Source organism: Mus musculus, chromosome 7, assembly GCF_000001635.26.
Source record: "Mus musculus strain C57BL/6J chromosome 7, GRCm38.p6 C57BL/6J".
In the NCBI taxonomy this organism is placed as follows: domain Eukaryota; kingdom Metazoa; phylum Chordata; class Mammalia; order Rodentia; family Muridae; genus Mus; species Mus musculus.
This window is the reverse complement of record NC_000073.6, coordinates 45,412,000-45,438,271: the sequence shown is the minus strand read 5'-3', so window position 1 is coordinate 45,438,271 and position 26,272 is coordinate 45,412,000. Positions and strand designations below refer to the sequence as shown.

The 26,272-nt window shown below is 55.1% G+C and overlaps 4 protein-coding genes across 13 annotated transcripts in view; 1 reads left to right on the top strand and 3 right to left on the bottom strand.

Annotated features, from left to right (window-relative positions):
* The window catches only part of Gys1 (glycogen synthase 1, muscle), a 21,779-nt gene extending 18,346 nt beyond the window's left edge, over positions 1-3,433 (bottom strand). Inside the window, exons 1-3 of the mRNA NM_030678.3 lie at positions 3,102-3,433; positions 1,559-1,740; positions 1-170 (exon numbers count right to left, since the gene is read on the bottom strand). The exon at positions 1-170 is cut by the window's left edge and continues 22 nt beyond it. Coding sequence (NP_109603.2) covers positions 1-170; positions 1,559-1,740; positions 3,102-3,219 — 470 coding nt within the window. The 5' untranslated portion in view covers positions 3,220-3,433. The remainder of the gene's footprint in view (positions 171-1,558; positions 1,741-3,101) is intronic.
* On the top strand, positions 2,101-16,376 carry Ruvbl2 (RuvB-like protein 2). 3 transcript variants are annotated; one of them, XM_006540723.4, is made up of 16 exons: positions 2,101-3,391; positions 3,916-4,020; positions 6,898-6,952; positions 8,308-8,363; positions 8,677-8,818; positions 9,490-9,619; positions 9,727-9,793; positions 13,022-13,128; positions 13,228-13,321; positions 13,467-13,590; positions 13,895-13,989; positions 14,075-14,193; positions 15,465-15,584; positions 15,758-15,887; positions 16,066-16,180; positions 16,267-16,376. In XM_006540723.4, exons 2-16 carry the CDS (start codon positions 4,009-4,011, stop codon positions 16,290-16,292), a joined length of 1,392 nt encoding a protein of 463 aa, XP_006540786.1. In that variant the 5' UTR covers positions 2,101-3,391; positions 3,916-4,008; the 3' UTR covers positions 16,293-16,376. The 3 variants fall into 3 exon arrangements, with proteins under 3 accessions (XP_006540786.1, XP_006540785.1, NP_035434.1); XM_006540722.2 differs by lacking the exon at positions 2,101-3,391 and adding an exon at positions 3,556-3,652; NM_011304.3 differs by lacking the exon at positions 2,101-3,391 and having other exon boundaries at positions 3,808-4,020; positions 16,267-16,374.
* A 40-nt stretch (positions 16,377-16,416) lies between these two features.
* Lhb (luteinizing hormone beta) lies at positions 16,417-20,664 on the bottom strand. Of its 5 annotated transcripts, XM_011250810.3 has the most exons (7): positions 19,747-20,281; positions 19,388-19,558; positions 19,129-19,293; positions 18,444-18,562; positions 17,305-18,229; positions 16,890-17,057; positions 16,417-16,736 (listed from the first exon to the last, which is right to left on the bottom strand). In XM_011250810.3, exons 5-7 carry the CDS (start codon positions 17,317-17,319, stop codon positions 16,494-16,496), a joined length of 426 nt encoding a protein of 141 aa, XP_011249112.1. In that variant the 5' UTR covers positions 17,320-18,229; positions 18,444-18,562; positions 19,129-19,293; positions 19,388-19,558; positions 19,747-20,281; the 3' UTR covers positions 16,417-16,493. The 5 variants fall into 5 exon arrangements, with proteins under 5 accessions (XP_011249112.1, XP_030098037.1, NP_032523.2 ...); XM_030242177.1 differs by having other exon boundaries at positions 16,890-18,229; positions 19,747-20,287; XM_006541350.4 differs by lacking the exons at positions 16,417-16,736; positions 16,890-17,057 and having other exon boundaries at positions 17,781-18,341; positions 19,747-20,290.
* A 428-nt stretch (positions 20,665-21,092) lies between these two features.
* On the bottom strand, positions 21,093-24,577 carry Ntf5 (neurotrophin 5). 4 transcript variants are annotated; one of them, NM_198190.1, is made up of 3 exons: positions 24,484-24,577; positions 23,418-23,541; positions 21,093-22,837 (listed from the first exon to the last, which is right to left on the bottom strand). In NM_198190.1, the coding sequence occupies exon 3, from the start codon at positions 22,824-22,826 to the stop codon at positions 22,197-22,199; it is 630 nt and encodes a 209-aa protein (NP_937833.1). In that variant the 5' UTR covers positions 22,827-22,837; positions 23,418-23,541; positions 24,484-24,577; the 3' UTR covers positions 21,093-22,196. The 4 variants fall into 4 exon arrangements, with proteins under 4 accessions (NP_937833.1, XP_006541375.1, XP_006541376.1 ...); XM_006541312.4 differs by lacking the exon at positions 24,484-24,577 and adding an exon at positions 23,957-24,409; XM_006541313.3 differs by lacking the exon at positions 24,484-24,577 and adding an exon at positions 23,789-23,946.
* Between the last annotated feature and the right edge of the window lie 1,695 nt (positions 24,578-26,272).

The following is a 26,272-nucleotide window of genomic DNA, read 5'->3' as shown; positions in this document are numbered from 1 at the left end:
AGGAAGCCGAACAGGACAGCGTCATTGGCCTCGCGGTCGTACCAGGGTACCCCGATGTTGCAGGTGTCCCAAAGCTCACCCTTCCAGCGCTCCAGGGCCCAAGCTGAGGCTCCTACATCCAGGAGCACCACTAGGGGTCCCCCCTCGATCAGCCAACGCCCAAAATACACCTGAGGGAGAGGCAAAGGGAGGCTCAGAAGACCTGGCCCGCATTCCTCGCCGGCTTACATCCCCAGCCTGGTAACTGAGCTCAGCTGTCTCACGTTCCCCTCACCCACGGCCTCATCTGTGGCCCTCTGTAACCCCTCCCACTACCTTTCTCCTCTCCCCATTGGCCTGTTTTGTCACCTGTGTCACGTGTCTATCAGCCAGGACTGTACTTTCCTACCAATTGCCACCTTCCTAAAACTCGATGTTCTATTTCAGTCCCCATTAGCCATTCTCCTCCGGAGACCACAGGTATGGCTCCAGGCCATTGATCTAACTCTGTCCCAACCTGGCTTCGTCTGGCCAGGGCCTCACTGGAGCACCCCTCCCCCTCCCAGCTGTTGTCTGCCCTTTTGCTGGGAGGGGGGGGTCTATTATTAGGAACAGCTGTCCTGGGGGAGGGATGTGGCCACTCTGGGGTCTCATAGGGACATGGTCTGGCCTGACTGGATGCTGGAACCCAACCCCGAACACAGGCTGTGACTAGGTGGAGCCTCTGCACTTGTCTTTCCATCTGCATCTCTTCTAGGGTTCTTCCATCTCACCTTCCCTCTCTTCTGGCTTTCTCCTTGTATTTCTTTGGCGGGGGTGGGGGTGGGGGGAGGGGGAGACGGACAGGGCTTCTCTGCCTAGTCCTGGCTGTCCTGGAACTTACTCTGTAGTGTTGGGACCAACAGGCTTCTGTTTGTGGTTCTTAGGATGAAACCCACGGGCCATGCTAGGCAGGGGTTCTACCGCTGAGCTATAACCCCAGACCCCTACAGGGAGATTCTAGGCAAGGACTCTGCCACTGGGCCACACCCCTAGCCCCTCATTGGGGGATTCTAGGCAGGGGCTCTGCCTCTGAGCCACGCCCCTTCCTCGTTAGTTCATGGATCTGCTCACCGCAGACTCTTTTCCCCTGGTTCTCCTCTCTTCATCTCTATTCCATCTTTTTGTCTGCCTGGCTACTCATCTTTATTTTATTTACTGTGAGACAGAGCCTTCTTGTGGTCCAGACTGGCTTAGAACACACCGAGATCCTCCTGCCTAGGCCTCCGTAGTCCTGGGATTGCAGGTGTGCACAGAACACATAGCTTTGACTATCTTTCTGCCTAGCTCCAGCTTGTTTGTAGTCTCTGGGTCTGAGGATCTCTGCTGAGATTCATCTCCATCCATCTGGCCTTTCTGACACCCGGTACCCACTGGCCTACTTCACCAGATCCTATACCCGTCTATCGCTTTCTTCCCTAGGCCTGCTGGGAAAGTTCTGACTACACCTCCTGCCTCCATTCCACCTTCTCTTCACCTCTTGCTAGGGCCCCTGCTGGCAGTTCCCACTCCCACCCCCCTGGGTAGGGCTGTGTCCCACCTTACAACCCTTGCTGTTCATGGAATCCAAAGTCCTCTTCAGTTCCGGAGTTGGGGGCTCCAGGAGCTCTACCTGCGTCCTCACACCCTGCTCCGTGTATGGTCCCACCAGATAGTAGTTGTCACCCCATTCATCCCCTGTCACCTTCGCCTTCGTCTGCAGCACAGTGTAGATGCCACCCACTGTGGGCCAAAGTGCAAAAGGACAGACAACCCCACCATTGGTCCATAGCTTTGAGACCTGGCAGGTAATGGGATGTATGTGGGTAGTATTGGGGTAGAAAATGGGCAGGAACCTATAATTGGGAATCAGGGGAGGTTGGGACTGGAGGGTAGGGGTCGTGGAAAAGCAAACCTGAGGATAGCCCTCTTGAGTTTATGGAGAGAGGGGACTGAAATCAGGATGCTGAGGGAGGAGCAGGCTCCAGTTAGACTCCTGGTCATGACACAGGAAGCACTCTTTAGTCTCCTAATTCTTAGAGAATTAGGAGCAGGAAGGCTCTAAAGCTCTTGACTTTCAGATGCAGTGGGAAAAATGGTACATGGCCCTATCCAGCTACCCAGTTACCTGAGGGAAGCTTGACTTATTATTCCACACCTTCAGGGCCCCTAACGATGCTAGCCCTGGGCTGGGACACAGGGACTGCTGGGCCCTGCTCCTCCTGTGACCCCACCTCAGATTTAGGAATCTGGGTCCTCAGCCTTCTCACCTGAAACTGGTACCCTGGTAGTACACAGCATTGAGTCTGCCATCTCCCAACATGCTGAGAGACCTAGTCTCTTTCTCCCCAGGATCCAGAAAAGGAAATGTTCAGATCCACAAGGCCCAGCTGCTGGGATTCCCAGCCCAGCCTTCTCATGAGCGAGAAGCTAGTGATCTCCCATACATACTGTGGGTGGGTTCCTCCCATCCTAGGGCCCAGCTCCTGACCAACTTAGGACTTCCAGCTTTCCCAGTCCACAGGGAGGGAGGCACCTCACTACATAGGAAGCCAGGACTTAGGCCCTGGGCTCCTTCAAACTCGACATTCAAGTTCCCAACTCTTTCCCACCTTGTATCTAAGAATTTGAGTCTCCAAGCCCCTCTTGGCTTTACACTGGTTCAGGTCCGCTATGCCCCCTGAAAAATCCATGAATCCCAACCTTTAGGAACACCCCAACTCCACAGTCACGTCCTCTGGACCACAGACCCAAAAGCTCCAGTGTTCCTTGGGCTTAGATGCACTAACTCCTTCCACTTTTAGATCTCAGGTCTCTCGGCCCTCGAAAACCTCCCTTCAAGACCCAGGAATCTTTCTCTGAGTGCCCTCTTCCCTAGATTGCAGAACCTGAAGCCTCCTTCCATCTTAAGAGTAGTCTCTTGTCCCTTCCCCCCAGGGCCTAGGACGCCTACTCCAGCCCCTTCACAAGGACACAGAAGTCACAGGCGCTTTTCCCAGGACCCAAGACTCCTCCACGTAACTCTTTTCCCGTCTGAAACGGAGTTTCGGGGCCCCATCCTCGCCTGCCCTTCTTGGTCAAGGGACCAACGCTGACGTTCTCACCCTTGTTGGCCACCTCCCAGGCCACCTCGAAAAGCACTGCGTTCTCGGGGTCGAATTCATCCTCCCAGTCTTCCAATCCTGGAAGCGAGGACACAGAGAGACTGCGGCTGAGAGGCATGGCTACTGCGGGCAGGGGACTTCGAGCACCAAAACTGGAAACCAGAGAGATCGGCTGGGAACGCAGCAGACTTGGTGACCGGTAGAGTTAGCGGGTGTCCCAGGGGAAGCTTGCAAGGCGCTCCGCTTCCTATTGCACGACCGCACCCCCGCCCCAGAGCGCTCCGACTCAGGTAGGGTGAGCTGAGACACTGAATCGGGCGGGCAGCTGCAGTGAAGCCTCGTGGCCGCCAGGAGGCACTGCCCACCCTGCTGGTCTAGCACGATTGGTCGGCGGCTGGGGGGCGGGGGCTATTGCGTCTACTTATTGGCGGATAGAATCCAGTTTCCTTGGCCAGAGGCTCCTGGGGAGCTGCGGGGGCGGGGCTTGTTTCTACGCAGCATGGAAGTGATTGGTGAACAGAGCTGTCAATCTCAGCTGTAGGCCCAATTTGGTGAGGAAGGTTGGACAGAGAGGGAAGGGATCGTGGAGGACGTGTGGTTGCTACAAAATGTGCTCAGAATTTTGCAATCGGACTTAGCAGTTGCAGGGCGGGGGGGAAGGAGGGGGGAGGAGGCTAGGTAAGAGGAGGAGGAGCAAGAGACGTCAGGAACCCACCCGGGATTCAGAACACCGGCTTTCCAATTTAGCCTCGCGGGCTGGGCGCGGCCTAGTGTACGCCCCCTACAGGAATTTTATATATCTTATGGGCCATAGAGATGACTGGATGACCGGGAGCCTAGAGAGGATAAAGACCGCGCTCCTAGCCGATTTCCGTTTCCGCTGAGGCATTGGCGGTTGGTGTGCATCATGGCAACCGTGGTAAGTGTTGGGTGCATGTGGAGGACCGACAATGACCCTTCTTAGAGAGTCTGAAGGAGGGAGCTGGAGAGGACTCTTGTATCTGAGGGAGGAGTGATAAGGAAGATGCCTGGTTTGACGGAGGAGGTCTGGGGAGTACTCCCGAGTCAGAGGGAGGATGCTGAGGACACCGAGTCTGAGCAATGGATACAGAGGAGAATGCATGTGTCTAAAGGAAGAGAGCAGAGGAGAATGCATGAATCTGACGGAAGGGGGCTGAGGAAGTCGCCAAGGAGGGCTTGGGAGGACACATGGATCTGTGGGAAGTGTTGGGAGGAGAGGATACCAGGGTCTGAGGGAAGCAGGCTGGTGTGTGCACCTTTGTGTTTGAGGTAGGCAGGCTAGAGCCTGAATCCCTAGATCGGAGGGACGATCACAGTGGATGAGGCCTGGTTTGGAGGAGGAGGAGGGCTAGGGAGGGTGCCTGGGCCTAATAGAAGAGGGCTGGACCTGGACTCCTGGATGTGGAGGAAGTGTATTGACCACTGAGGAAGGAGCTTCATTGTGGCTTTAGAAGCTAGTAGAGAAGGCAACAATGTATTCAGAATCCTAGATGTCAGGCATGGTAGTGAAAGCCTGCACTTGGGAGGCAGAGGCAGGTGGATCTCTGTGAGTCTGAGGATAGCCTGGTCTACAGAGCCAGTTCCAGGACAGCCAAGGGTTACACAGAGAAACAACAACAGAAAGAATCCTGGGTCTGATGGAAGAGTCATGTAGACACTCAGATTTCTCTGTGAATGAGTGACTAGCCAGAGCCTGGAGTGACAGAGTCGTGGTTCATCCCACAATGCGTTCTGGAAACTTCGTCTGCCTCTTGATGTAGTCAGTGACCAGTTCCAAAGTCTCATCCCAGTGTCCTGCGAGGTCTGAGACTGGTACCCTGGTCTTCTGGGGAAGATTAGTAAGTGGGAAGTTGTGTTGTGTGCTTGAGAGCACAGGTCACAGGAAAGTGTGTCCGAAGCCAGGAGTGTGACAGTGAGGAAGAGAAATAGAGTCTGGGTTCAGAGCATGGGGTCTTGTCCAGAGACTGTATTTTTCAGAACCTCACCTAGGGCACGTGTCTGTGCCATCGCACAGTTAGTTGAATGTTACAGTGAGCGAATAAAGCCCAGGAAGTGAGACCGGGCATATTGGGCCTGGCACTAGCTCCTCAGACTTCCCAGTGAAGAAATCTTGTGGCCTTGTGGTGTCCTTGATTCTGGGGTTGGGCCCAGGCAAGTTGTAGGGAGGTCAGTGGCGTCTGTTGCTGTTACCATGGTGAGGAAGGGCCTGCCTTTGCTTGCCTGTGTGTGACAGTAGTTTGGGGGTCTCATGCTCCTGCAGTCCACACAATCTCCTACAAAAAGAGGAAGGTGAAGGCTCCCACAGCAAGAGACAGGCAGTAAATGGTCCTGGGCTGTGGGCTATCCTGGAAGGCCTTGTTCCATTCCAGGAGGAGGCATCCTGAGCTGTGGTTGAGGGCCGCTTAGCTTTGTGGTTTCTTAGGTTCGTAAAAAATAGGAAAAGATGTTCAAGGGTCCACCGCCTGGATTTATCGGTCTCTTGTTTTCACCCTTTAGCTTGGGCTAGCTCCAGACTCGAGGCACTCTTTCTGACTCAGCCTCCCCAGTGGCTGCAGAAGTGCATCCTAGCAGGCACCCTCCAGTGTCCCCACACCTCCCTCCCCGAGCCTTTGGCAACCACTAGTCTACCTTGTATTTCTGGCATCTCTTTTGGATACTTCATATAAGAACCCTTCAACCCAAGCTGGGCAGTGGTGGCGCATGCCTTTAATCCCAGCACTTGGGAGGCAGAGGCAGGTGGATTTCTAAGTTCAAGGCCAGCCAGGGCTACCTACACTGAGAAACCCTGTCTCGAAAAAAACCAAAGCAACAACAACAAAAAAGAATCCTTCAACGTGAGGGTTTATTCACCATGTTTTCTGTGTATGGGTGTTTTCCCTCCGGATACGTCTATGCCTGAGGAGGCCAGAAGAAGGTATTGGATCTCCGGAACCAGAGTTAGAGTCAGCTGTGAGCCACCACATGTGTGCAGTCAGTTTAGCCTCGGTCCCCTGGAAGGAAGACCGGCCAAGAGTCCTCCACCCTTCTCTCCAGCCCCTGCGTGCAGTCTTTATTATGTGGGAGCCCACTCGCTCAGCACCTCTCAGTGGTCTTCCTGGGTGTGTTGGGGTCAGAGCTTCACTCTTTTTTCCTGCCTGAGTAATAGTCCATATTTGAATAGACCGAGTAATAGTCCATATTTGAATAGACCGTATACCGGACACATGGTTGTGAGTGGCCTTTGGCTGTTATACACATTGGCGTGCTCGCTTTGTGGGGACTCCAGTGCCTCAAACATTCCAGGAGGTGTTTACTCATATCTTTCTCCTGTGAGGGGAGACAGTGCTAGCTGCTTCTTCAGGAGGCCCTTGGATATGTTTATTGAATGAGCTCAGCACTCTAGTGTGTTGAACTTCAAACATGGAGTCCAAGGTGGGCCGGAGAGGTGTGGCCTGTTCCCTTGGTGAGACACGTAGGTGCCTAATGGGAGCCAGAGCACTGGTCTAAGAGTCTCCCTGCCATCCTCCCAGAGCTCAGAATGGGGACAGGAGGGTTTCCTCTCTGCACTAGGTCATGCCAGAGCTCTGGGGGGTGTGACACGAAGCCTGTTTCCCTGGGCCCCGTGGTGGGGCTGATCACTGCCATTAGTGATTGATGGCCCAGAGGGTGGTGGTGGCTGCTGTTGTGTTGCCTGCCTGTGCAGTGGGGGGCTCCTGGTGGGCAGCAGGACCTTGAGGGAGCAGATGAAACTGTGACAACTGGGAACCTTCTTACACGTCATCGTCCTCACCTGCAGGCAGCCACCACCAAAGTCCCTGAGATCCGAGATGTGACAAGAATCGAGCGAATCGGTGAGTGAGCAGGGTCAGGACCAAGGGAGACACCACTGCTTAGTGCCCAGACAGACAGAGAAGGATGCAATGGGGCCTTAGTCCCAGGCTATGCTGCCATACGCCTAGCATGCCTCCACGGGGTTTCTGGAACTTTGAGGAACATTGGAACCATGTGTCCGGCACACAAGTGCATGTTGGTCACATGCTCTCTGAGGGTGCACCAGGCCTTCCTCTTACCTGGTGTGCCTCAGGCCTCAAGCCATCAGATTCATGAGTGCTGGAAGTGGTGCTGGAAGTCTCCTGTGACCTTGGGAGGTGGAGAGTCAGTCATCCTATCCCCATTGAGGAGACCAGCTCTCAGAGCAGCTGTGTAGGAAGCTTCGCTCACCACCTGTAGCAAGGTGGGCAGGGCAGGGCGGCTCCCAGGAGGAGGATGCCAGCTGTGCAAGAGGCCACACCCACTTGTTCAGCTGTCACTCAGCACCTCTAAGACACAGTAGAGGACTATGGGCTCCAACTGCAGGCCCTTGGTGGACGCTGATCTTTCTACTTGGCTAGACTAAGTAGACCTGCCTGTGTAGACCAGATTGGCTTCTAACTCGCAGGGATCCCCTTGCCTCTGCCTTCCGAGTGCTGTGCACCACCGTGCCTGGCCTTGTTTTTCTTCTCCAGGCAGTTTCCTATAGGCTGGCCCTGAACTTACCGTGTAGCTAAGCATGACTTTTAACTCGTCCTCCTCCCAAAGTGCTGTGATCACAGGCACGGATCCCTGTGTCTGGCTGATGAATTCTACCTTTTTGAAAGGAAGCACCCTCTCACTTCAGTGCTTGAGTTAGAACCCAAGGTCACATGCAGTCCCTGTGCTGAGTCTCATGTCTTCCAGAGGGGACACAGCTCACTGTAAGAGTGTGGTGTCGTGGAGGCAGTGGGTGGTGGGTGGGCCTGGTACCTGTGCCCCTCTGAGGTTTATTGCAGAGCCACTAGCTGCTGTACCAGGGTGCTGTCCTTACCTTTTCCTGGATGGCCTCTAGGCTCGGCCCTAACCTGTCTCTCCGCATCCCTGTGGCTGGGCCCCAGGCTGGGAGAATGGGAGCAGCAAGCTCTGGCTTGTCAGTGTGATGTGGAAAGGCAGCACCTGGGTGCCAAGTCCTTGTGTCCTCCCACAGCGCGGTCCGTTAGCTCTTGAGCTCAGTGCCTGGGGCTTTGGTAGCGTCATCCAGCTCTTGGATGCCACGCACGTAACGGTGCTCTGGCATCTTCCTGCCTTCGTTTGACCAAGAGAGCAGCCTGAGCTCAGCAGCCACACGGTGCTGCTTAGACCAGCCAGTGCTGCCTAGACCAGCCGTAACTCTGCTTCCCTTCCTCCAATGCAGGCGCTCACTCCCACATCCGGGGGCTGGGACTGGATGATGCCCTGGAGCCAAGACAGGTAGAGCCATGGGGCTGGGCACGTGGGCTGTTCCTGCCAGGCAGGTCTTCGGGCCTCTTGATTCCATACTGAACCACCTCAGACGGGAGGCAGAGGCACTTGGATCTCTATGAGTTCAAGGCCAGCCTGGTCTAAAGAGTGAGACCCCATCTCAGAAAGAAGAGAAAGTCAGTACTGTTTTGTTTAGTTTTGTTTTGTTTATTTTGTTTTGTTTTGTTTTCCAGCAGGTGGGGTGTGTGCCAGGATGTGGTGGGACTGCAGGGGTGGCTCTGCAGACAGTCACCTTCATGTCCTCTCACCTTCCACCCTCCAGGCTTCCCAGGGAATGGTGGGGCAGCTAGCTGCCCGGCGTGCAGCTGGCGTGGTGCTGGAGATGATCCGAGAAGGGAAGATTGCAGGGCGGGCCGTCCTCATTGCAGGCCAGCCAGGCACTGGGAAGACAGCCATTGCCATGGGTAAGAGGCCTCAAGAGGCAGACGTTTTCCTCTGTGCCGGGGAACCCCTCCTCTAGCAGTCAGGGACAGGCTAACTGTATTTAACAGTCACATGGAAGCATCAGGAAGTGGCTGTCTAGGGAGCCGCAGAGGCTGTTTTGTCTTGGGGTTTTTGGAGACAGGTCTTTATGTAGTCTTCGTGGGCTCTGCCTCCCAAGTGCTGGGATCAGAGGTGTGCACCGCTGCATCCTGCATTGTTTTATAGTTTTTGATTTGGCTCATTTGGGTTCTGGGAATGAGAGAGAGAGGGTGGACACTGGGCTTGGCAGCCAGCCTTCTCTGCGGCAGTCCACTGGTGACTTAGGGTCACAGCTGCCCCTAAGACTCTCCTGACCCGCCCATCGTCTCACTCCCGCCTCTGCTAAGACTGTGGGACCGGGTGGGGAGAGCCAACGTTCTGCCAGGAATCAGTTCAGAAGTAGTGCTCACCTAGGGATGGGGCCATGTCACCCTGCCTGCAAGGTGACTCGTACTAAGACAGAAGAGTACAGGATGCGGGGACTAAATGGCTCATTCGGCCGGGCATGGGGCAGAGGCATGGATGGTTTAGAGGATGTCTGGAAACATGGGCCACCACTGTGTCAGGGACCTGGGGCCAGCAGCCACAACTGCCTGACCTCTGGTTCCCATAGGCATGGCCCAGGCACTGGGCCCCGACACACCATTCACAGCCATCGCAGGCAGTGAGATCTTTTCTCTGGAGATGAGCAAGACTGAGGCTCTAACGCAAGCCTTCCGCCGTTCCATTGGTGTCCGGATCAAGTGAGTGCCCTGTAGGAGATCCACTCCGCTTGCCCATGTCCTGGTCAGAGAACCAGGGTGTCCCGGGCCAGCCTGACCCAGACTGTGCTGTCTGTCTGTCCCACCAGGGAGGAGACAGAGATCATTGAAGGGGAGGTGGTAGAGATCCAGATTGACCGGCCAGCCACAGGCACGGTGAGTGTCCCAGCACCGATGTCACCCATGCTCGCGGCTAAACCCCCTCCAGCCAAAAGGCAAGGGTGGGGCCGGTGGAGGGTGCTATGGGGACTAAGGGGGGCGTCACGGAGCCGATGGAGATTTTCTTATGAAAAGAGAAGCAAGTGAAGGGAGTGTGTGGGCTGATGAGTTACTGTGGACACCTGGGTCCAGACTGCCCCTTCCCCCAGGACTCCTGAGGCCCTCCCAGGTGGCCTGCCTCCCCACGCTTTCTGCTTCCGGTGTCAGCTAGCCGTGTCTATTAGGTCTGCCTGGTTGTAGGGAGTTTCTGTTTCTATTTGCTGTGCTGGGTCAAACCTAAGGCCCATTGTGTGTTAAGCAAGCTGCCCAGTTGTTTTATTTCCTGCGGGTCTCAGGTCCAACCCCCAGAACCCACAGGATGGAAGAGAGTTAACCTCTCACTGGTTGTCCCCTGACCTATATTTGTGCACATGCACCATGTATGTAAATAAAAGTAATTTTACTTTGTATTTATTTATAGAATAGGTAGTCTAGTGGGTTTGCCTCACCCTGTTTTACAGTTGGTCCGCAATCTCCTCTCTGAGCACTGAGAGTGTACAGGGCAGATGCGCTGAGTCTAGGGGCCCTGGGAGTTTCTCTGTTGTAGGAGTTGCTGGGGCCTTCTCGAGCCATGTGTGTGAGCCCTCCACAGCCAAGCTCTTATGTCAGCTGTTTGATGACGATGTACTCTGCAGCGGTCCTGCAGCCGTCCTCTATGCTATCTGGTTGTAGAACTTTCCATTGTCCCTTGAGAAAATTGTGCCTGTATACTAACACGCCAGCCACGTGATCTCTTCTTGCTGCTGGACTTGCAGGTTCTGGATGCTTTGTACGAGTGGGACTGTAGGGCAGTGGGTGATCTGGTTTTGAAATTTTGTGTTAGAGCTGGGCTTGGTTTTATTACTGGCACTTGGAAAGCAGAGACAGGTGAATATCTGAGTTTGAGGCTAGCCTGGTCTACAAAGGGAGTTCTAGGACAGCCAGGGCTACGGAGAGAAACCCTGTCTTCAACAACTAAAACCCACCTGTTTTGATGGTTCTTTGTGTGATGTTTCAGCTGTTACTGAAATGCCTGGGAAAAGGGGTGTTGCAGCATGCCATAACTTTCTCTTGCCTATTTGAGGGCGCTCTTCTCTCTCACACACACATACACACACACCCCGTGTTTGAGAAAGGGTCTGCCTCCTGAGTTGCTGAGGTTGAAGGAGTGAGCCACCTTGCCCAGCCCAGGTGTACCTGTATGTTGTATGAGAATTTGTTGACACAGACAGAGACTAGATGTTGGGTTTCCTGCTTTGTCGCAGTGTTTTGTATCTTTGGGACAGGGTCTCTTTCTGAATCTGGAACTAGGCTGGCAGCCAGACTTTCCAGTGATCCTTTCTTCATCCCCAACAGCACTGGCCTTACAGGCCTGCGTGTAGCTGTGCCTGATGGTGGTGGTGGTGAGGATAATGGGACACCAGTGCTGGTGTCCAAATTTAGGCCCTCATGCTTGCACGGCAAGGTCTCTTCTCTGCTGAGCCATCTCTCTAGTCCTCTCACCAGGATCTCTCTCTCTCTCTCTCTCTCTCTCTCTCTCTCTCTCTCTCTGGATGCAGCGTCTCATGTAGCCTAGACTGGCTTTGACCTTGTTATGTAACTAAGGATGGCTTTGAGTTCCTGATGCCCCACCTCTTGAGTGCACGCCCAGGTTGTGTGATGCTAGGGAAGGACCTGGGTCTTGAGCATGATAGGCGAGCACTCCGGGGAGCCACTTCCCTGACCCTGTGGCGCTTGAGTTGGATCTCACCCAGGCTGCATTCAGTGTCCTAAGGTCTGGGATTACAGGCGCGAACCAGCACTCTCAGTTTGTGTTTTGAGACAATCTTTTTTTTTTTTAAATAGGCAGCCCATACTGGCTGGGGGTCCTCCACCTCCCACTTTTTAGTACTCAGATTATAGGATTTACAGCCACAACCAGGTTATTCTTCATTGTTAATGGACGTGGATTTAGCATAGGTATGCTGCCCAGTAATTTTAATAATTGTAAATAAAGTTCTAAATTAGTTCAATCTATTAGTAATTAAATTTTAGATTTTTTAGATATGGTAAGAATATTGTGGGTAAAGCTTTTCCCCAAAAAAATGTCTTTTTTTGGCGGGGGTTGGGTGGGGGTGGAGGTCGGGATTCAAGACAGGGTTTCTCTGTGTAGCCCTGGCTGTCCTGGAACTCACTCTGTAGGCCAGGCTGGCCTCGAACCTAGAAATCTGCCTGCCTCTGCCTCCCAAGTGTTGAGATTAAAGGCATGCACAACCGCTGCCCAGTACGAAATGTCTTTAAGGTGTGTGTGTGTGTGTGTGTGTGTGTGTGTGTGTTCTTTAGAGGCTCAGTGGTTAAGAACCTATACCGCTCTGAAGAGGACCCAGGTTTAGTTCCTAGCATCCACATTAGGCAGCTCCCTGACACCTGTAAGGACATTTTCAGGGAGCTAGTGCCCTCTTCTGCCTTTTGTGGGTTCCTGTGCTCACGTGCACAAACCCACACATAGACACTCATGAATAAAATGTTAAAGTATATGTATACAGATAATCCCATCTGCCCCTTACCCTCCTTTACCCTGCCTCCTTTTGGGACTAAAAGGAGAGAGCTCATTTGTGCCAGGATCCAGATACAGACAGCCGACTCCCGCAGCCAGGCCCGAGGGTATCAATTGTGCTTGCTTCAGGAGGGGAATGTGTGGGCTTTGTGTGCAGTCAGAGGACACGTGGTGGGAGTAGGGTCTCCTACTGTGTAGGTCCCAAGGTCATTAGGATCGGTTTCCTGTGCTCTACCCATGTCCATGGCCCAGTTTAGTTGTCTTTTTATTTACTGCTTTGATTTTGTAATTAACAAAAATGCTGTTTTTCTTCTGTGGTCAGACACTCAGGAGGCAGAGGCAGGAGGTCTCTTGAACCTCTGTGAGGATGCACAGCTCAGTGGTAGAGGGCTGGCCTGCTTAGAATCCACGTGAGAGCATAGGGGTGTGCCTTGGTGGTTCAGTGCTGGGCCCAGGGTTCTAGCCATGTTAAATTTGACACCTCCTCCCCACTCCCCATCCTCTTGTGACCCGGCTCATGGTGACATGACACACCTCCCAACGCCACCTATTTGAAGCCGTGCCACACAGGGATGAAGTCCTCTGAGCATTTACTTGTGTGTTACCCTCAGGGATCCAAGGTGGGCAAACTGACCCTCAAGACCACGGAGATGGAGACCATCTACGACCTGGGTACCAAGATGATCGAGTCCCTGACCAAGGACAAGGTCCAGGCCGGGTGAGCCGCAGGACCACAGTAGTGGCTGGGAGGTGAGGGGAGTGGCCTGGGCGGTGAGGGGAGTGGCACCCTCCTTACACTTTGTTGTTGTTCCTTCAGAGACGTCATCACCATTGACAAGGCCACCGGCAAGATCTCCAAGCTGGGCCGCTCTTTCACACGTGCACGGGACTACGACGCCATGGGCTCCCAGGTGCTCCGCTCTTCCCTCACCCTCATCCCACACTGGGATGTTTCTGTATCTTCATGGGGTCCGGATGCTGCATTACTTCCCAGTGTGGGGCTGCGGGGAGGGACCTGTGCCTTGGCTGCCCTCACACCTGCCCTTGGCCCTGTAGACCAAGTTTGTGCAGTGCCCAGACGGAGAGCTGCAGAAACGCAAGGAGGTGGTGCACACCGTGTCCCTCCATGAGATTGACGTCATCAACTCCCGTACTCAGGGCTTCCTGGCCCTCTTCTCAGGTCAGCTGCCCTTCCCCAAGCAGTCCCCAAGGCCTTGAATGCTTTGGTGCACCCTTCTTTGTCCCCCTCTGCAAAGCCCACCCCTAGCTTTTCTGCCCTTTTCTTAACAGACCTGCTGCTTGCCTTGTGTTCTCCGTCTGAGTGTGTCCTTTCCTGCACTGCCCTCAAGTCCTCCCTTGGGTCTCTGCCTCTGTCCTTTCTGCCCTGCTGCTGCAGCCCAGAACCCTCCTCCCCAGTGTTCCTCTTTCTCTGGGTTGGTCCTGGACCCAGTCTCTAACTCTAACTGACACCCCGTCTCTGGTAGGAGACACAGGGGAGATCAAGTCAGAAGTCCGAGAACAGATCAATGCAAAGGTGGCTGAGTGGAGAGAGGAGGGCAAGGCAGAGATCATTCCTGGGGTGAGTGGTGCCAGCCCAGGTGGGCGTGTTTAGACCTGGGGCATTGGGTGGAGGGGACCTTGACCTGGGTCCTCACGGCTTCCAGGTGCTGTTCATCGACGAGGTCCACATGCTGGACATTGAGAGTTTCTCTTTCCTCAACCGGGCCCTGGAGAGCGACATGGCGCCTGTCCTCATCATGGCCACCAACCGAGGGATCACCCGGTGAGTAAGCAGCTTTAGAGGTCTCTGGGGGGAAGCGCGTTCTGGGCCAGGGGTTGATGGTGGGTGGCCTCAAGGTAAATGGATTGTCTTGCTGGGCTTGCCTCCAATGTGGCCCTCACACAGTGTGGCCCTCACAGTCCTGGGCAGACCCTGTGCTGAGCACAGGGCTATCTCCTAGATATGTCACAAACTGCCTATGATCAATTTGTCACTCAGACCCCGCCACTCAATCATCACAGCCCACAAGTATTGACCTAAAGATGCTGTGGACACTGGGCATGTCGCTACCAACCATAGTCGTAGTGCTGTGTAGGCTGAGACAGGAGGAGTTTGAGTTCTAGGCTAGCCTGGGCTACATACATGAGACCCAGATTAAGAGAGCACACAAACCCAAGTGTGGGGAGCCAAACTCCCTTTGATGGTGGCTCCTGGGCTTCATCAAGCACATCACCCTGCCTCGTGTGGTCTTAGCATGACATCTTTTTTGTTGTTGTTGTGTGAAGGTGGGGGAGGTGATACTTGCAAGCATGAATGTAAGTGTGGGCAGAGTCCAAAATAGTATGGCAGATCCCCTGCAGGTAGACTTAGCAGCAGGTGTGAGCTACCAGGTGTGGGTCCTCTTACAGAACAGTGTGTATTCTAACCATCTCTCCAGCCCCTTCTCTGATTTACTTTTATGTGTGTGTCTATGTTATGTGTACACACGTATGTGGTACCCACAGATGCCACAAGAAGTCTCCAGGTCCCCTGGAACTAGAGTTAGGTGTAGTTGTGGTGAAGGCAGATGGCAGACAGGCCTAACAGGCTGGGACCTGGCTACCTTCCCTGCACTTCACCTTACTACTCCCACTTCACAGAGTAGGCCAGCAAAGCTGGACAGCTTGCTCAAGGCCATAGATTTGAAGGTGGAGGGGAGGCAGCCCTAAGGACCCCTTTGCTAGCTGATGTTCACCTGGAATTCCCCAGTACGTGAATGGTAGGCTAGACTCTGCCCGCTGGCCTGAGCCACCCCTGGAGAACAGTATTCTCTTATTTATGGCTAAACTCCCTTCCTCTGCCTGGAATAAATTGCCACGGGCCCCATTGCCCACCAAGAACTGTCTGGGTTTGCCAGGGCAGCAGGGGACAGGATAGCCACTAGCACAGCTGGAGTGAACTGTGCTTACAGGTGACAAGAGCCTGTGCTCACAGTTTTTCTAAGTTCCCAAGTGGGCTATGGTAGAGTGTATGTTTTCCTGAAATATCCACTAACAGTCTTCCCTGACCCCCAGGATCCGAGGCACCAGCTACCAGAGTCCCCACGGCATCCCCATCGACCTGCTGGACCGCTTGCTCATTGTATCAACGTCACCCTACAGTGAGAAGGATACCAAGCAGATTCTGCGCATCCGGTGCGGCCTTCACCCAGGCCTCTGAGCGGGGGAGACCGGCAGTGGGGGTGGGGGTGGGGAGGCCCTTCCTGTGCCTTGGCTCTTTTAGCCTCATCATCTGTGGTTGTGAGACCCCAGTGTCTGTTTGTACTGTGGGATGGGTGGGGTAATATGCCGTTCCTGCCTGCCCACAGCTGTGAGGAGGAAGATGTGGAGATGAGTGAGGACGCCTACACAGTGCTGACCCGCATTGGGCTCGAGACCTCCCTGCGCTATGCCATCCAGCTCATCACAGCGGCCAGCCTGGTGTGCCGGAAACGAAAGGTCAGCCAGCAGATTAGCCTGGAGGAATGAGGGATGGCCCCTGGGGTAGCCCGTGGGCCATGGTACATGGATATTGAGTGGGGACTAAGAACACAGTAGGTGCCCAGTTATTTTCGAGGAAAAAGCTGGGGGTGGGGTGGCCCTCTGCTGCTCTGATCTGAGTCCCACCGGCTCTCAGGGCACCGAGGTGCAGGTCGATGACATTAAGCGTGTATACTCCCTCTTCCTGGATGAATCCCGCTCCACACAGTACATGAAGGAGTACCAAGATGCCTTCCTCTTCAATGAGCTCAGTGAGTGTCACCCTGGCTGCTAGTGCTGTGGGAGAGGGCTGTGCGGGAGCGCTCAGCTCACTCACGCTGGCTCCCTCTCTCTGCAGAAGGCGAAACAATGGACACCTCCTGAGCTGACCTGACACCCCAGCCCTTCCCACCCCATTTTCTACAAGTTCTAACACTGTGACTTTATATAAAATTATTGAAAACTGGACCTCTGCTGTGTCCTCAGAGCCTACTAAAGAACATGGAAGCGCAGTTGGAAAGCCTTTATTGGGAAGGAGGGAGGGAGGGATGATTAGAACACCTGCTGGTGGTGAAGGGGTGGGCCTCAGAGGAGGAGGAGGCCGGGGAGGTGGGGGAGGTCACAGGCCATTGGTTGAGTCCTGGGACCCCCACAGTCAGAGCTACTGAGCCGGCAGGGCCCACAGCGGCAGCTGAGGGCTACAGGAAAGGAGACTATGGGGTCTACACCCGGTGGGCAGCCAGGGAGGCGGACAGATGCGAAGCGCAGCTCCCGGTAGGTGCACACTGGCTGAGGCACAGGAGGCAAAGCAGCCGGCAGTACTCGGACCTGAGTGCGGGGTGGAAAAAGCCCTCTTCTGAGTGTCCCTGCCCCAGCCCCGCTCTAGGTGGAATGCCCACCCGGCCCTTCAGACCCCCACAGTAGCTATGATCCCTGCCCAGGAGCCGTCTCGCTGTACCCCACCCCATTTGGCCCGCTCACCATGCTAGGACAGTAGCCGGCACAGATGCTGGTGGTGAAGGTGATGCAGACTGGGCAGAACTCATTCTCTGCGGCCAGAGTTGCGTTGACAGGCCGGCACAGTGGCCGAAGGGGGCCCCTGGAGGCCCACACCACACTTGGGCTCAGCAGCAGCCACAGCAGCAGCCCCTGGGACATAGCCAGTGTCTCACTCTACCCCTGACCTGGTTTTTCCATCCCAGGTTCTGCACCCACTCAGTATAATACAGAAACTGTCCTTCAAGACCCATCACCAGCCATGAAATCTGTTTATCTCCTGTTTGAAGTCCACCAGCTAGGAGACCCCCTCCTCTCCCTCCTCCAACCCCCAGGTCACAAGGCTGTCCATCTATGGGTTTGGTGGGATTGGGAAGTACCCTGGGCCCTACCATCTTACCTGGAGCCTCTCCATTCTTGATACCTTCCCTACCTTGGGCACCTGGCTTTATACCTGCGGGTTGTGGGGGTGGCAAGGCCACTAAGTAGTGGCTACAGGCTTGGGTAACCTAGACACTAATCTCTTTGGGGGCGAGACACAGACAAGGTCAGGGAAGCCAGGGACTAGCTCCAGTGTCCCAGTGAATTGGCCTCACACTCGGCCCAGGTGTCAGGGCTTAGCTGACATTGGAAGCACGGGAAACAAGGTAAAGGGGAGGCCACTGCAGGCTGCTCGCTGAACCCCCAGATTGCTGGAGTAAACGTCCATCAGACCCACTCTGATGGTTGGGTACAACTAAATAGGAGGGCACAGCTTCAACCTTAGGTTCTGACGAGTGGGCCTCCAAATTTGCTTTCAATCCAACCAGAGGTGGTGCACCACCGTCTCCCAGCCCCTAATCAGGATGCCTGGATTGGGTCCAAAAATAGGTGTGGTTTCAGCTATAAAACTTCTTGATCAGTAAATTGCGCCTGGAGGAACTCTGGAAGTAAGGGGTGTGTCCGGGTTGGCCCGCCCACAAGTCCAATGATGGAGTTTGCGTGGTGGGTGGGCTTCACCGGCTCACAGCAGCTCCGCCCTGGCACTCCCATAGCGGGAATTCTCAGTGCAGTAGGCCTTGGGTACACTGTAAAGGCCCAGCACTGGCTTCCGATGGGGGCTGCCCCACGATGCATGTACTGGGCAAATTCGGTCCATTCCACAGAGCGGGTGCACCAAGGGTCCGTAGGACTCCCGGGTCAGAGACAGGGCTCCCAGGTACGGCTGCGATGGGCGTGGCCGGGCTGGGCGCACCCTCGGTAAACTTGCCCGATCCCGGTGGGATGCCTTCCTCGGCCAGCTCAGGCCCATCACCGGTTTCTGGTGGGGATATCCAGACACGTTCCTGTGGGCGGGGCAGCAGGTGAGGAGGTCCAAGTGCAGCAGAGTTCAGATTCCAGGGGACTCAAGGGGGTCTAGAACTGGTTTGTTGCTGCCTTGGAAGAGGCTCTGAGGATCTGAAGAGTTCAGCTTGGGTCAGTTCTGTGGTTTCTGCATACACAGCTGGAACTCCCAAGGAGAGGGGTTTACTCACCAGCGCCTGCTGGGCACAGGCTCACCTTGTGAAGTCACTTGCAGTAATGGTCTGATAGGGTTGAAGCCGATCCAGGATGCCCATCTTGTTCACTGTGAAGGGTTGGCCAGCCATCTCAGGGTTCTTCGTCCAGGGGATGAGGGCCTGAGAAATATTGGGAAAGGTAGTGAACAAGAAAGACTGTGTACCCTGTTCAAAGCCCTTCCCCACCTCCACACTAGTCTTAGTGCCTTAAACCCTGCACCCTATCCAAACACTTAGTGGCCAAGAAACCAAACTCTGGCTGCAGCCACACTCCTTTCTAGTCCCCCCCCCCTCCCCTAGTCAAAACAGTTACCCTGACTCTGGATATTAAGTAATCTTGGATGACAATCCTACCTGACTGCTTCTTGCTGAGTAAACCTACCATCTGCTAACCAAACTTCTCAGAGTATTGTAGTGCAGCTCTGGGGAGCAACTACCTAACTAGCTTAGCTCACTGCACCAGCAGCCCACAGCCCCAAGAGGCAACTTCCAGACCTTCCAGCTCTCTCTCTCCCCACAGTTCAAGATTCAGTACCCTGACCCCCACTTCCATACCATATAACTACCCCATAGAATGCAAGCTTCCTCCAGCCCAGAGGCTCAGTCTCCTCCCTAACCTAGACAGCCCAGGCTCCTTCCTGCAGTGCCGGTGTGCCTTCCCACGGTGCCGGTGTAGCCGGCTCTACCTGAGAAGGTCCCCCGCGATGGTGGTCAGCGAGCTCTGGGGGCTGGGGCTCTGCAAAGAGGGGGGCACTCTGATCCACATCTGGCCAGCCCTTGTACTGTGCCTTCGTCTCACTGATCTGGCATTTTGTGTTCAGGGGGACACCCCGTCCCTCATGTCTTCTTAGCTACAAGAAGGGAGCCCAAAGATTCAAGGTAAGGGAGCAGGGGCTCCAATGTCCAACCTTCTCACCCCCAGATTTCTGGATCCCAGAACCCTACCTTTTCTGCCAAAGACTTGATGCCAAGTGTCCGCCTGGGGTCCTTGTGCTCTGGTGCCTTGGGCTGAGCACAGGGGCCACCATGTGTCTTGGGGGTGTATGTAGACTGTGAGGTGGTTTCCCATCTGCTGATGACTTTCGAGACTGCAGGCAGGGGTGCCTTGACCATAGACTGATGTGAAGGCGCATAGATCAGCCAAAAGACCCACGAAACCATCCCCTTTCCTTCCTCCAACTCCTGGTATCCAGGCTCCCAGACCCCTCCACCTTCAGACAGGAACCTAACCCTAGTCTTCTTTCCTCCTGGCACACAAGTTTGTGAGCTGCCCCCTTTCCCTATCTCACCCTCCACCCTCTCACCTGGAGAGTAGGCAGAGGAAAGGACGCCGGTGGGATCCAGTGGTGGGCAACCCCGCTGCTGGTGAGATGCCAGTTGGGCCAGGTTCCAAGTACCTCAGTTTCAGAAATGGGAGACCAAGGGGGCCCATATCGAAGAGCTAGGGTTCGACCTGCCATGGTCCTCACCTTCTCTGGGAAGCCAAGAAACCGGCTTGTTGTGACCGTTGCCCCTGGTAACAGAACCTGCCCACTCTGAACCCAGCCAATGGCGTGTGGAGGGCTAGGGGAACCCCCAACTAGGACTTTTAGAGAGGAGGGTCGGAGAGGAAACAGAAAAGTAGGGAAGGGTGGAGACTCCCAACAGAGGAGGAGAAAGGAAACGGGAGGTGAGGTGAGGGAATACAGCAGACACAGAGACAGACAGGCTGACTCGGGGAGAGGAACTAAACGCCCCTTTCCCATAGGGTCCCTGGCTCTCGCATTGCCAGGCCTGCCCACCTCGGGGTAACAGTTTCCAGACAGCTCTTTTCCATGAAGGCTGAGCGTCCCCAGTCCTGCCTGCCTTTCATTTGGTTGAAAACTTCCACCTGGGTATGGGGGGCTGGGGAGACTGAGGAAAAGAAATACACCAGGAAACACTTAGAAAAACGGGGGAGGGGAGGGGGTATGGGCTCCTCACTCAGAAAAGAGTTGGGAAGTCAGAGAGAGTGGGAGGTGGCTAGAGGGTGGGAAGAGGGCCACCCTCGGAGCATCAGAAGCATCTGCCTGGCAAGCCGTCCAGGCTCACGCAGGGTGGGAGAAGCTGGCTTTTATACTCTTCCTGGGGTAACACATGCCTGTTTCTCCAACACCAAGGAGGCTGATGCTTGGGAGTTATGAGTCCAGCCTGATCTACTCTACTCGCACACACCTGTGATCCCAGCACTCAAGAGATTAAGGTTGGAGAAAATGGGTCAGCAGTTCCCAGCCCCCACCTGGTGTCTCACGACCATCTTTAACTCCAGGCCCAAGGGAGCTCAATATTTTTGTGGCTGCTGCAGACACCCATGCATGAAGACCCCCTGTACATGCAGGCAAAAACACTCAATACACATAAAATTGAAGACTTTTTTTTTTAAAAAAAAAGAGAAAAGTTTAAGGTCATCCTCAGCAACGGTCCAGTTTTAAGCCAGCCTGAGCTTGGTGAGAATGTGTCCCAAAGCATTGGAAAGGTGGGGGTGGGGGTGGGGTGGGGTGGGGTTCAGATGAGGGAGCTCCTGCCCGCAGGAAGCTCTGGATTCCATCCCCAGCACTGACTGCATAATACATTTTAATGCCAGCACTTGGGAGGCAGAAGCAGAAGATAAATTCAAGGCGGAGCCACACAGTGGTGATGTATGCCTTTAATGCCGGCATTAGGGAGTCGAGGCCAGCCTGGTCTACAGAGTGAGTTCCAGGACAGCCAGGGCTACACAGAGAAATCCTGCCTTGGAAAAAAGAAAAAAGTTCAAAGTCCACCCTCCAATGAGCTGCATGAGGAGACTCTGTCTCCAAATCAGAGCTGAACAAAAAAAAAAAAAAAAAGACTAGGGTCATGTTGGATGGGAGGTATCCATGCTTGCTTGCACTCCCTGGGTGGTCGGGTTCACTGCTCAAAGCAGGATGCTGTATTCCTAGGCAACGCTTGTGCACTTTGGCCAGGTGGGACTTGTCTGGTGAACCTAGCTTTCCCTGATCCCATCCTTAAGGTTCCAGGGCCAGCTGCTTCCATTGTTTTCCCATCTGACCCATTTGCCCTCGCCCCAGACAGAGCAGTTTAAGTATGTAGCCCAGGCTGCCCTGGACCTCCAGGCAATCTTCTGTCTGCAGCCTTTTAAGCATTAGGATTACAGTACATACCACAACACCCAGTCCCAGGCCTTTTATTTTATTAAGATAGATTCTCATACAGACAAGGCTGGCTTCAACCTCCCTATGTAGCTAAGGATGGCCATGATCTACCTGCCTGTACCTACAGATGAGTACCACCGTGCATGGTTTATGATGTTCAGGATGGAGCCCAGGACTGTGTGCGTGCCAGGCAACCAGAAACAGCCTACTGATGGAGGCCTAGCTCCAGCGCATGCATCATGCATCCCCTTTTCATGCGTTCTTTCCTCGTCCGTTTTGATGAGCCAGGGTCCTCTGATGTTAAAATGGTTGCCAAAGTCATATATCAGGTCTGATAAACAGGAGATAGTAAACATTGGCTATTGTTATTAATGTCAAGTTCCTCCGGGAGAACTCCTATTCATCACTTGAAACCTCATTTGGTTTCACCATACATTCCACACAGACTGAGATTTGAGAGAGATTTGATTCTTTGGTTATTCCAGTTCCCAGTCATAAGGCACGGTAGAGCAGCCAGGCCACCCCTGTGGTCCTTTCAGCATCCAGCTTTGGTTTTTTGTTTTTTGTTTTCCCTCAACTTGGGCAGTTCCCAAGCCTGGACCTCAGGCTCGGCCTGTTCGGCTGAGGAGCGTGCAGACGCAAGCTGTGTCGATCCGAATCCAGCGCCAGCCTACGCGGCCCTGGGAGTCTGCAGTCAACGCCCGCACATAGGACTGCTTAGCCTTGCATTCTGAGAGCCAGTGCCTCCGATCCACGCCGCGACAACCCCCTCCGCCCACACCTGGGCCACCTTCCCCAGCGCTTTCGGCCTTGCAGCGCGTCTCGAAGAAGTACTGACGCAGGGGACTGCCACCTGCCGCAGGCACCTCGCCCAGCACCTCCACCTCGCGCCCACGCAAGTCCACAGCTGTCCGCCGGTCGGTCACCCAGCCACTCACTGCGTCGCATACTGCCAGCTCACCCCGGCGGCTTGCGGGTGCGGTCTCACTCACCCCGCGCCGGCTGCGGTTGGCTGGGGCCCCTGCCGGCTCTCCATAGGCCCCGGCCTCCAGCAGGAAGAGGAGAGGGGGCCCGGCAGGGGCGCCCCTTGACAGGGCCACTCGGGGAGACAAGAGGTCCCACTCAGGGGCCAGAAATGGGGGCAGGGTGGAGGATGGGGGGTGGGGCTCCATGGGGACGCTGGGGAGGAGGAAGAGGAAAAGGAGGAGAGAACAGGAGTGGCGAGGGAGCATGGCTTGCACACCTGAAGAGAAAGAGGGCTGTGGTTAGAGAAGAAAGACACCTGAGTAACGGAAGTCAGGGACCCCTCCTCCTGCCCCACCCGAGGGCAGATGTTGCGTGGCAGACTATGGGAGGACCTTAGGAATACCTTATGCTCTAGAACCTGGGGATTGTTTAACTTTTAGGTTAATAATAAGTATCCAGTTAGTCTAAACAAAAAGGCAAAACTGGGTGTGGTGATGCACACCTGTAACCTCGGCAACCAGGAGGCAGAGGCAGGAAGATGGCCACAAGTTGGAGGCCTGTCCGGTTTGCACGAGTTCCACGCCAGCCAGGGCTGGACGGTCAAACCCAAGGAGAAATGCTTTCTACCGGGTCACACAGCCAAGAAGTGGCATGGGTAAGATCTGAAATCCGTGCAGTGCCACTTGGCCCTCGTGTTCCTATAACCTGGAGGAGCCCCTCGGATCCTGTCGTTCTCGTTTTTCCCTGAGTGTGAGACTGACTTGGCTGCTGGGAGATGCTGGGAGGGATATGGAGAGACTAGAACATTCTAGAAGCCGGGCCAGGACTGGAAAGCAGCAGGTGAATGAATACCAGACCTGTCAACAGCAGCACCTCCACCTCCTCACTCTGGGACTGGGGGCCCCCAGGCTGTGTGGGGCCCCTTTGTAGGATACAGGTAGTCTCCTCCCTGACATCTCAGGAGAGGGAGGGGGCAACCACCTGCGGGAGGAAGGAAACCAGTTACATAGGCAGATGGGGGAAGGGCGCGACCTCTCAAAAAAAAAAAAAAAAAAAAAAGCCACCCTTTCCAGAGTCTTTGAAAGCCTAGGGTACCCTGGAGTAGATGCCCCGCCCACCTCCAGAGGGCCCCCCTTCCCTGTGCAGGTGACAGCTTTGGAGGGATGAGAAGCAGATGGGGGGGGGGGAGCAGAGAGGAGGGGCAGGTGAGGCAACTGGAAGAGATTACATCCCCTCCTCCCGTCCTCCAGTCCTCCACTAAACGCGGCGGAGGTGGGGCTGGCCTGGACACCCGGGTCCCCGCCGGCCCACGCTCTGGGTCCCTGAGGCTGCTTCCTGGAATGTTCGCTCCTCGCAGGACAGGCCAGGGCCCGCCCAAGACTCCGACTGCGCATACCTGGAGTGTCTGGCTGGCCAGGCTCCGAGGTGGGGGAATGGGAAGTGTTGAGTGTGATCAGGGGCAGAAGTTTACCACACCATTACAGGGAGTGCGGGTGCCCGCTGCCTCCTCCCTCAGACTTTGTTCAGGTCCACAGCTGCCTCCTTCCTCAGACCCAGGGGCCCAAGGCCCCTGAACCATCCTCCCTCAGGTGACCTGGTTCCCCAGATGCCTCCTCCTGCAAACTAAGTTTCTTGGACTCCAGACGCCTCCTCCCTCAGACCCACAGGTTCTAGGGTTGCGGCCCCTCCTCCAAGGTGTTCATAAATGGAGATTCCCTGCTTCACACATCCAGGAAAATGGGGCTGGGGATCCCTATTCCTGAGTTAGGTGGAGGGGACCCGCTCCACCTCTGGGAGACTTCCGTCCTGCCTCAGTTTCCTCCGCCAAACCCCGCCCCTGTCGGCCCCGCCCCCGTCCCTCCCTACCCGGGGGCCGGGCGACCCGGACCGTGTAGTCTGCCAGAGGAGGCGAGGAGCTCTTACCTGGGGCGCCCTTCTCTGCTCCCCGGCTGCCCCTGGCGCCGCTGCGGCTCCTCCTCCGGCTCGCTGGCAGCTCGGACGCCCGCTGCTCGCCGGCTGCTCGCCGTTTGCGCTTGGGAGGGCCTGGGTCTGGGAGGAGGCGGGGCGGCGCCCGACGGCGGAGGAGGGGCGGCGGATCCCGCCTAGCACGCGCGGGCCGGCACCTTGGAAGCTCGGCCTCGACCACTTCAGCTCCAGAAGTCTAGGCTGTAACCCTCCTCCATCAGACACTGGGGTCCACACTCCGCCCCTCCTCTCTCAGACCCAGGGGTCCAGGCGCCAGCCCTCCTCCTTTAGACTCGGGTCCAGACCCCAGTCCTCCTCCCTTAGACCCAGTATTCAGAACCTCAGCCCTTCCCTTCAGACCGGGGAATTGCTATGGTGTCTAGAGCAGGTTCCCACCCTCCGCTCCTGTCTCCCTTCCTGGGTCTCCCAGCCAGACATTAGCCAGCTGGGCTTGTGCAGTGATAAGGCTCAATGCCTGGAGACAGTGACTGTCCGGGCTCCCCCACATAGTCTTCTATCCTGGAATTTCTTGGCCGGGGACCAGGAAGACTTGGTTGGAGTGGATAAGAACACTTCAAGGTAATTAGAGTGAGGAGACCATGATGGGCTTTCAGAACTGTGACCTGCCCAGCGAAACAGCAAACTGTGACCATAAGACACGGGGACAAAAACCCACCCAGAGGGCTGGAGAGATGGCTCAGCGGTTAAGAGCACTGAACTGACTGCTCTTCCAGAGGTTCTGAGTTCAATTCCCAGCAACCACATGGTGGCTCACAGCCATCTGTAATAGGATCTGATGCCCTCTTCTGGAGTGTCTGCAGACAGCTACAGTGTACTGGTATATATTAAATAAAAAATAAAATAAAATGAAATAAAATAAAATAATTTTTAAAAACCCACCCAGAGAAACAGGGCCCTAGAGGGAGGAAATCACCCCCTCAGAAAGAAAGGCAGGATGCTGGAGAGACCTCAAGCAGGGTGTCTCTGCAGCAGACAGGCTCCTTGGGTGGCAGGGCCCTTGACTCTGCCATGCCCCCACTCTGGGACTCTAGTTCCCCTAACCCTGAGCTATATTTAGGAGGAAAGCTGACACTTGCCTTGGGGGGGGGTCACCCAGCACCCATCCCCCCAACCTAAATATAGCATGGCAAAGTGGCAGGAAGGGTGTCCCCGGATTAGGGTGTTCCCCTCAAGGTGCCATCCCAGCTGGGGTGACTCAGACCCCACTCAGGTTGTTTCCTGGAGGTGGGATGGGACACTTCCTAGTCTGGGTGCCCATTTGGGTCACCCCTCTGACCTTTCATTCTTTCCTGACATGACCCGTTCCTACCAAGGGACTCCAACTCCAGTCTCTGGGCATCAAGGGAGAAGTCTATAAAGAGAGGGAAATTCTGTCTCTTGTCTTTTTTTTTTTTTTTTTTGTTTTTTTTTTTTGTTTTTTTGCGAGACAGGGTTTCTCTGTATAGCCCTGGCTATCCTGGAACTCACTTTGTAGACCAGGCTGGCCTCGAACTCAGAAATTCGCCTGCCTCTGCCTCCCGAGTGCTGGGATTAAAGGCGTGCGCCACCACGCCCGGCCTCTGTCTCTTGTCTTTATCTCTCTTCTTGCTTCTCTTTCTCCGTCTCTGTCTCTCTCTCCCTCCCTCTCTCCCTGTCTCCCTGCTCTCTGAGCTCTGCTTTTCCTTCTGCCTGGCATCTGTCTTCTCTACGGGGCATGCTCCCCCTCTGCCTCCAGCACCCCTTCCCT

Excerpts from the sequence above, each read along its gene's own strand:
- Ruvbl2 (XM_006540723.4), top strand. Across the intron at positions 8,364-8,676 it reads ATGCCCTGGAGCCAAGACAG|GCTTCCCAGGGAATGGTGGG; the intron begins GTAGAGCCATGG and ends TCCACCCTCCAG. Across the intron at positions 15,585-15,757 it reads AAGCAGATTCTGCGCATCCG|CTGTGAGGAGGAAGATGTGG; the intron begins GTGCGGCCTTCA and ends GCCTGCCCACAG.
- Lhb (XM_030242177.1), bottom strand. The coding sequence starts at position 20,187 with ATGGGAAAGGGGCGTTTAGTTCCTCTCCCCGAGTCAGCCTGTCTGTCT. Across the intron at positions 19,294-19,387 it reads TCAAGTCTTTGGCAGAAAAG|CTAAGAAGACATGAGGGACG; the intron begins GTAGGGTTCTGG and ends CCCTTCTTGTAG. Across the intron at positions 18,563-19,128 it reads ATCGCGGGGGACCTTCTCAG|GCCCTCATCCCCTGGACGAA; the intron begins GTAGAGCCGGCT and ends AATATTTCTCAG.
- Ntf5 (NM_198190.1), bottom strand. The coding sequence starts at position 22,826 with ATGCTCCCTCGCCACTCCTGTTCTCTCCTCCTTTTCCTCTTCCTCCTC.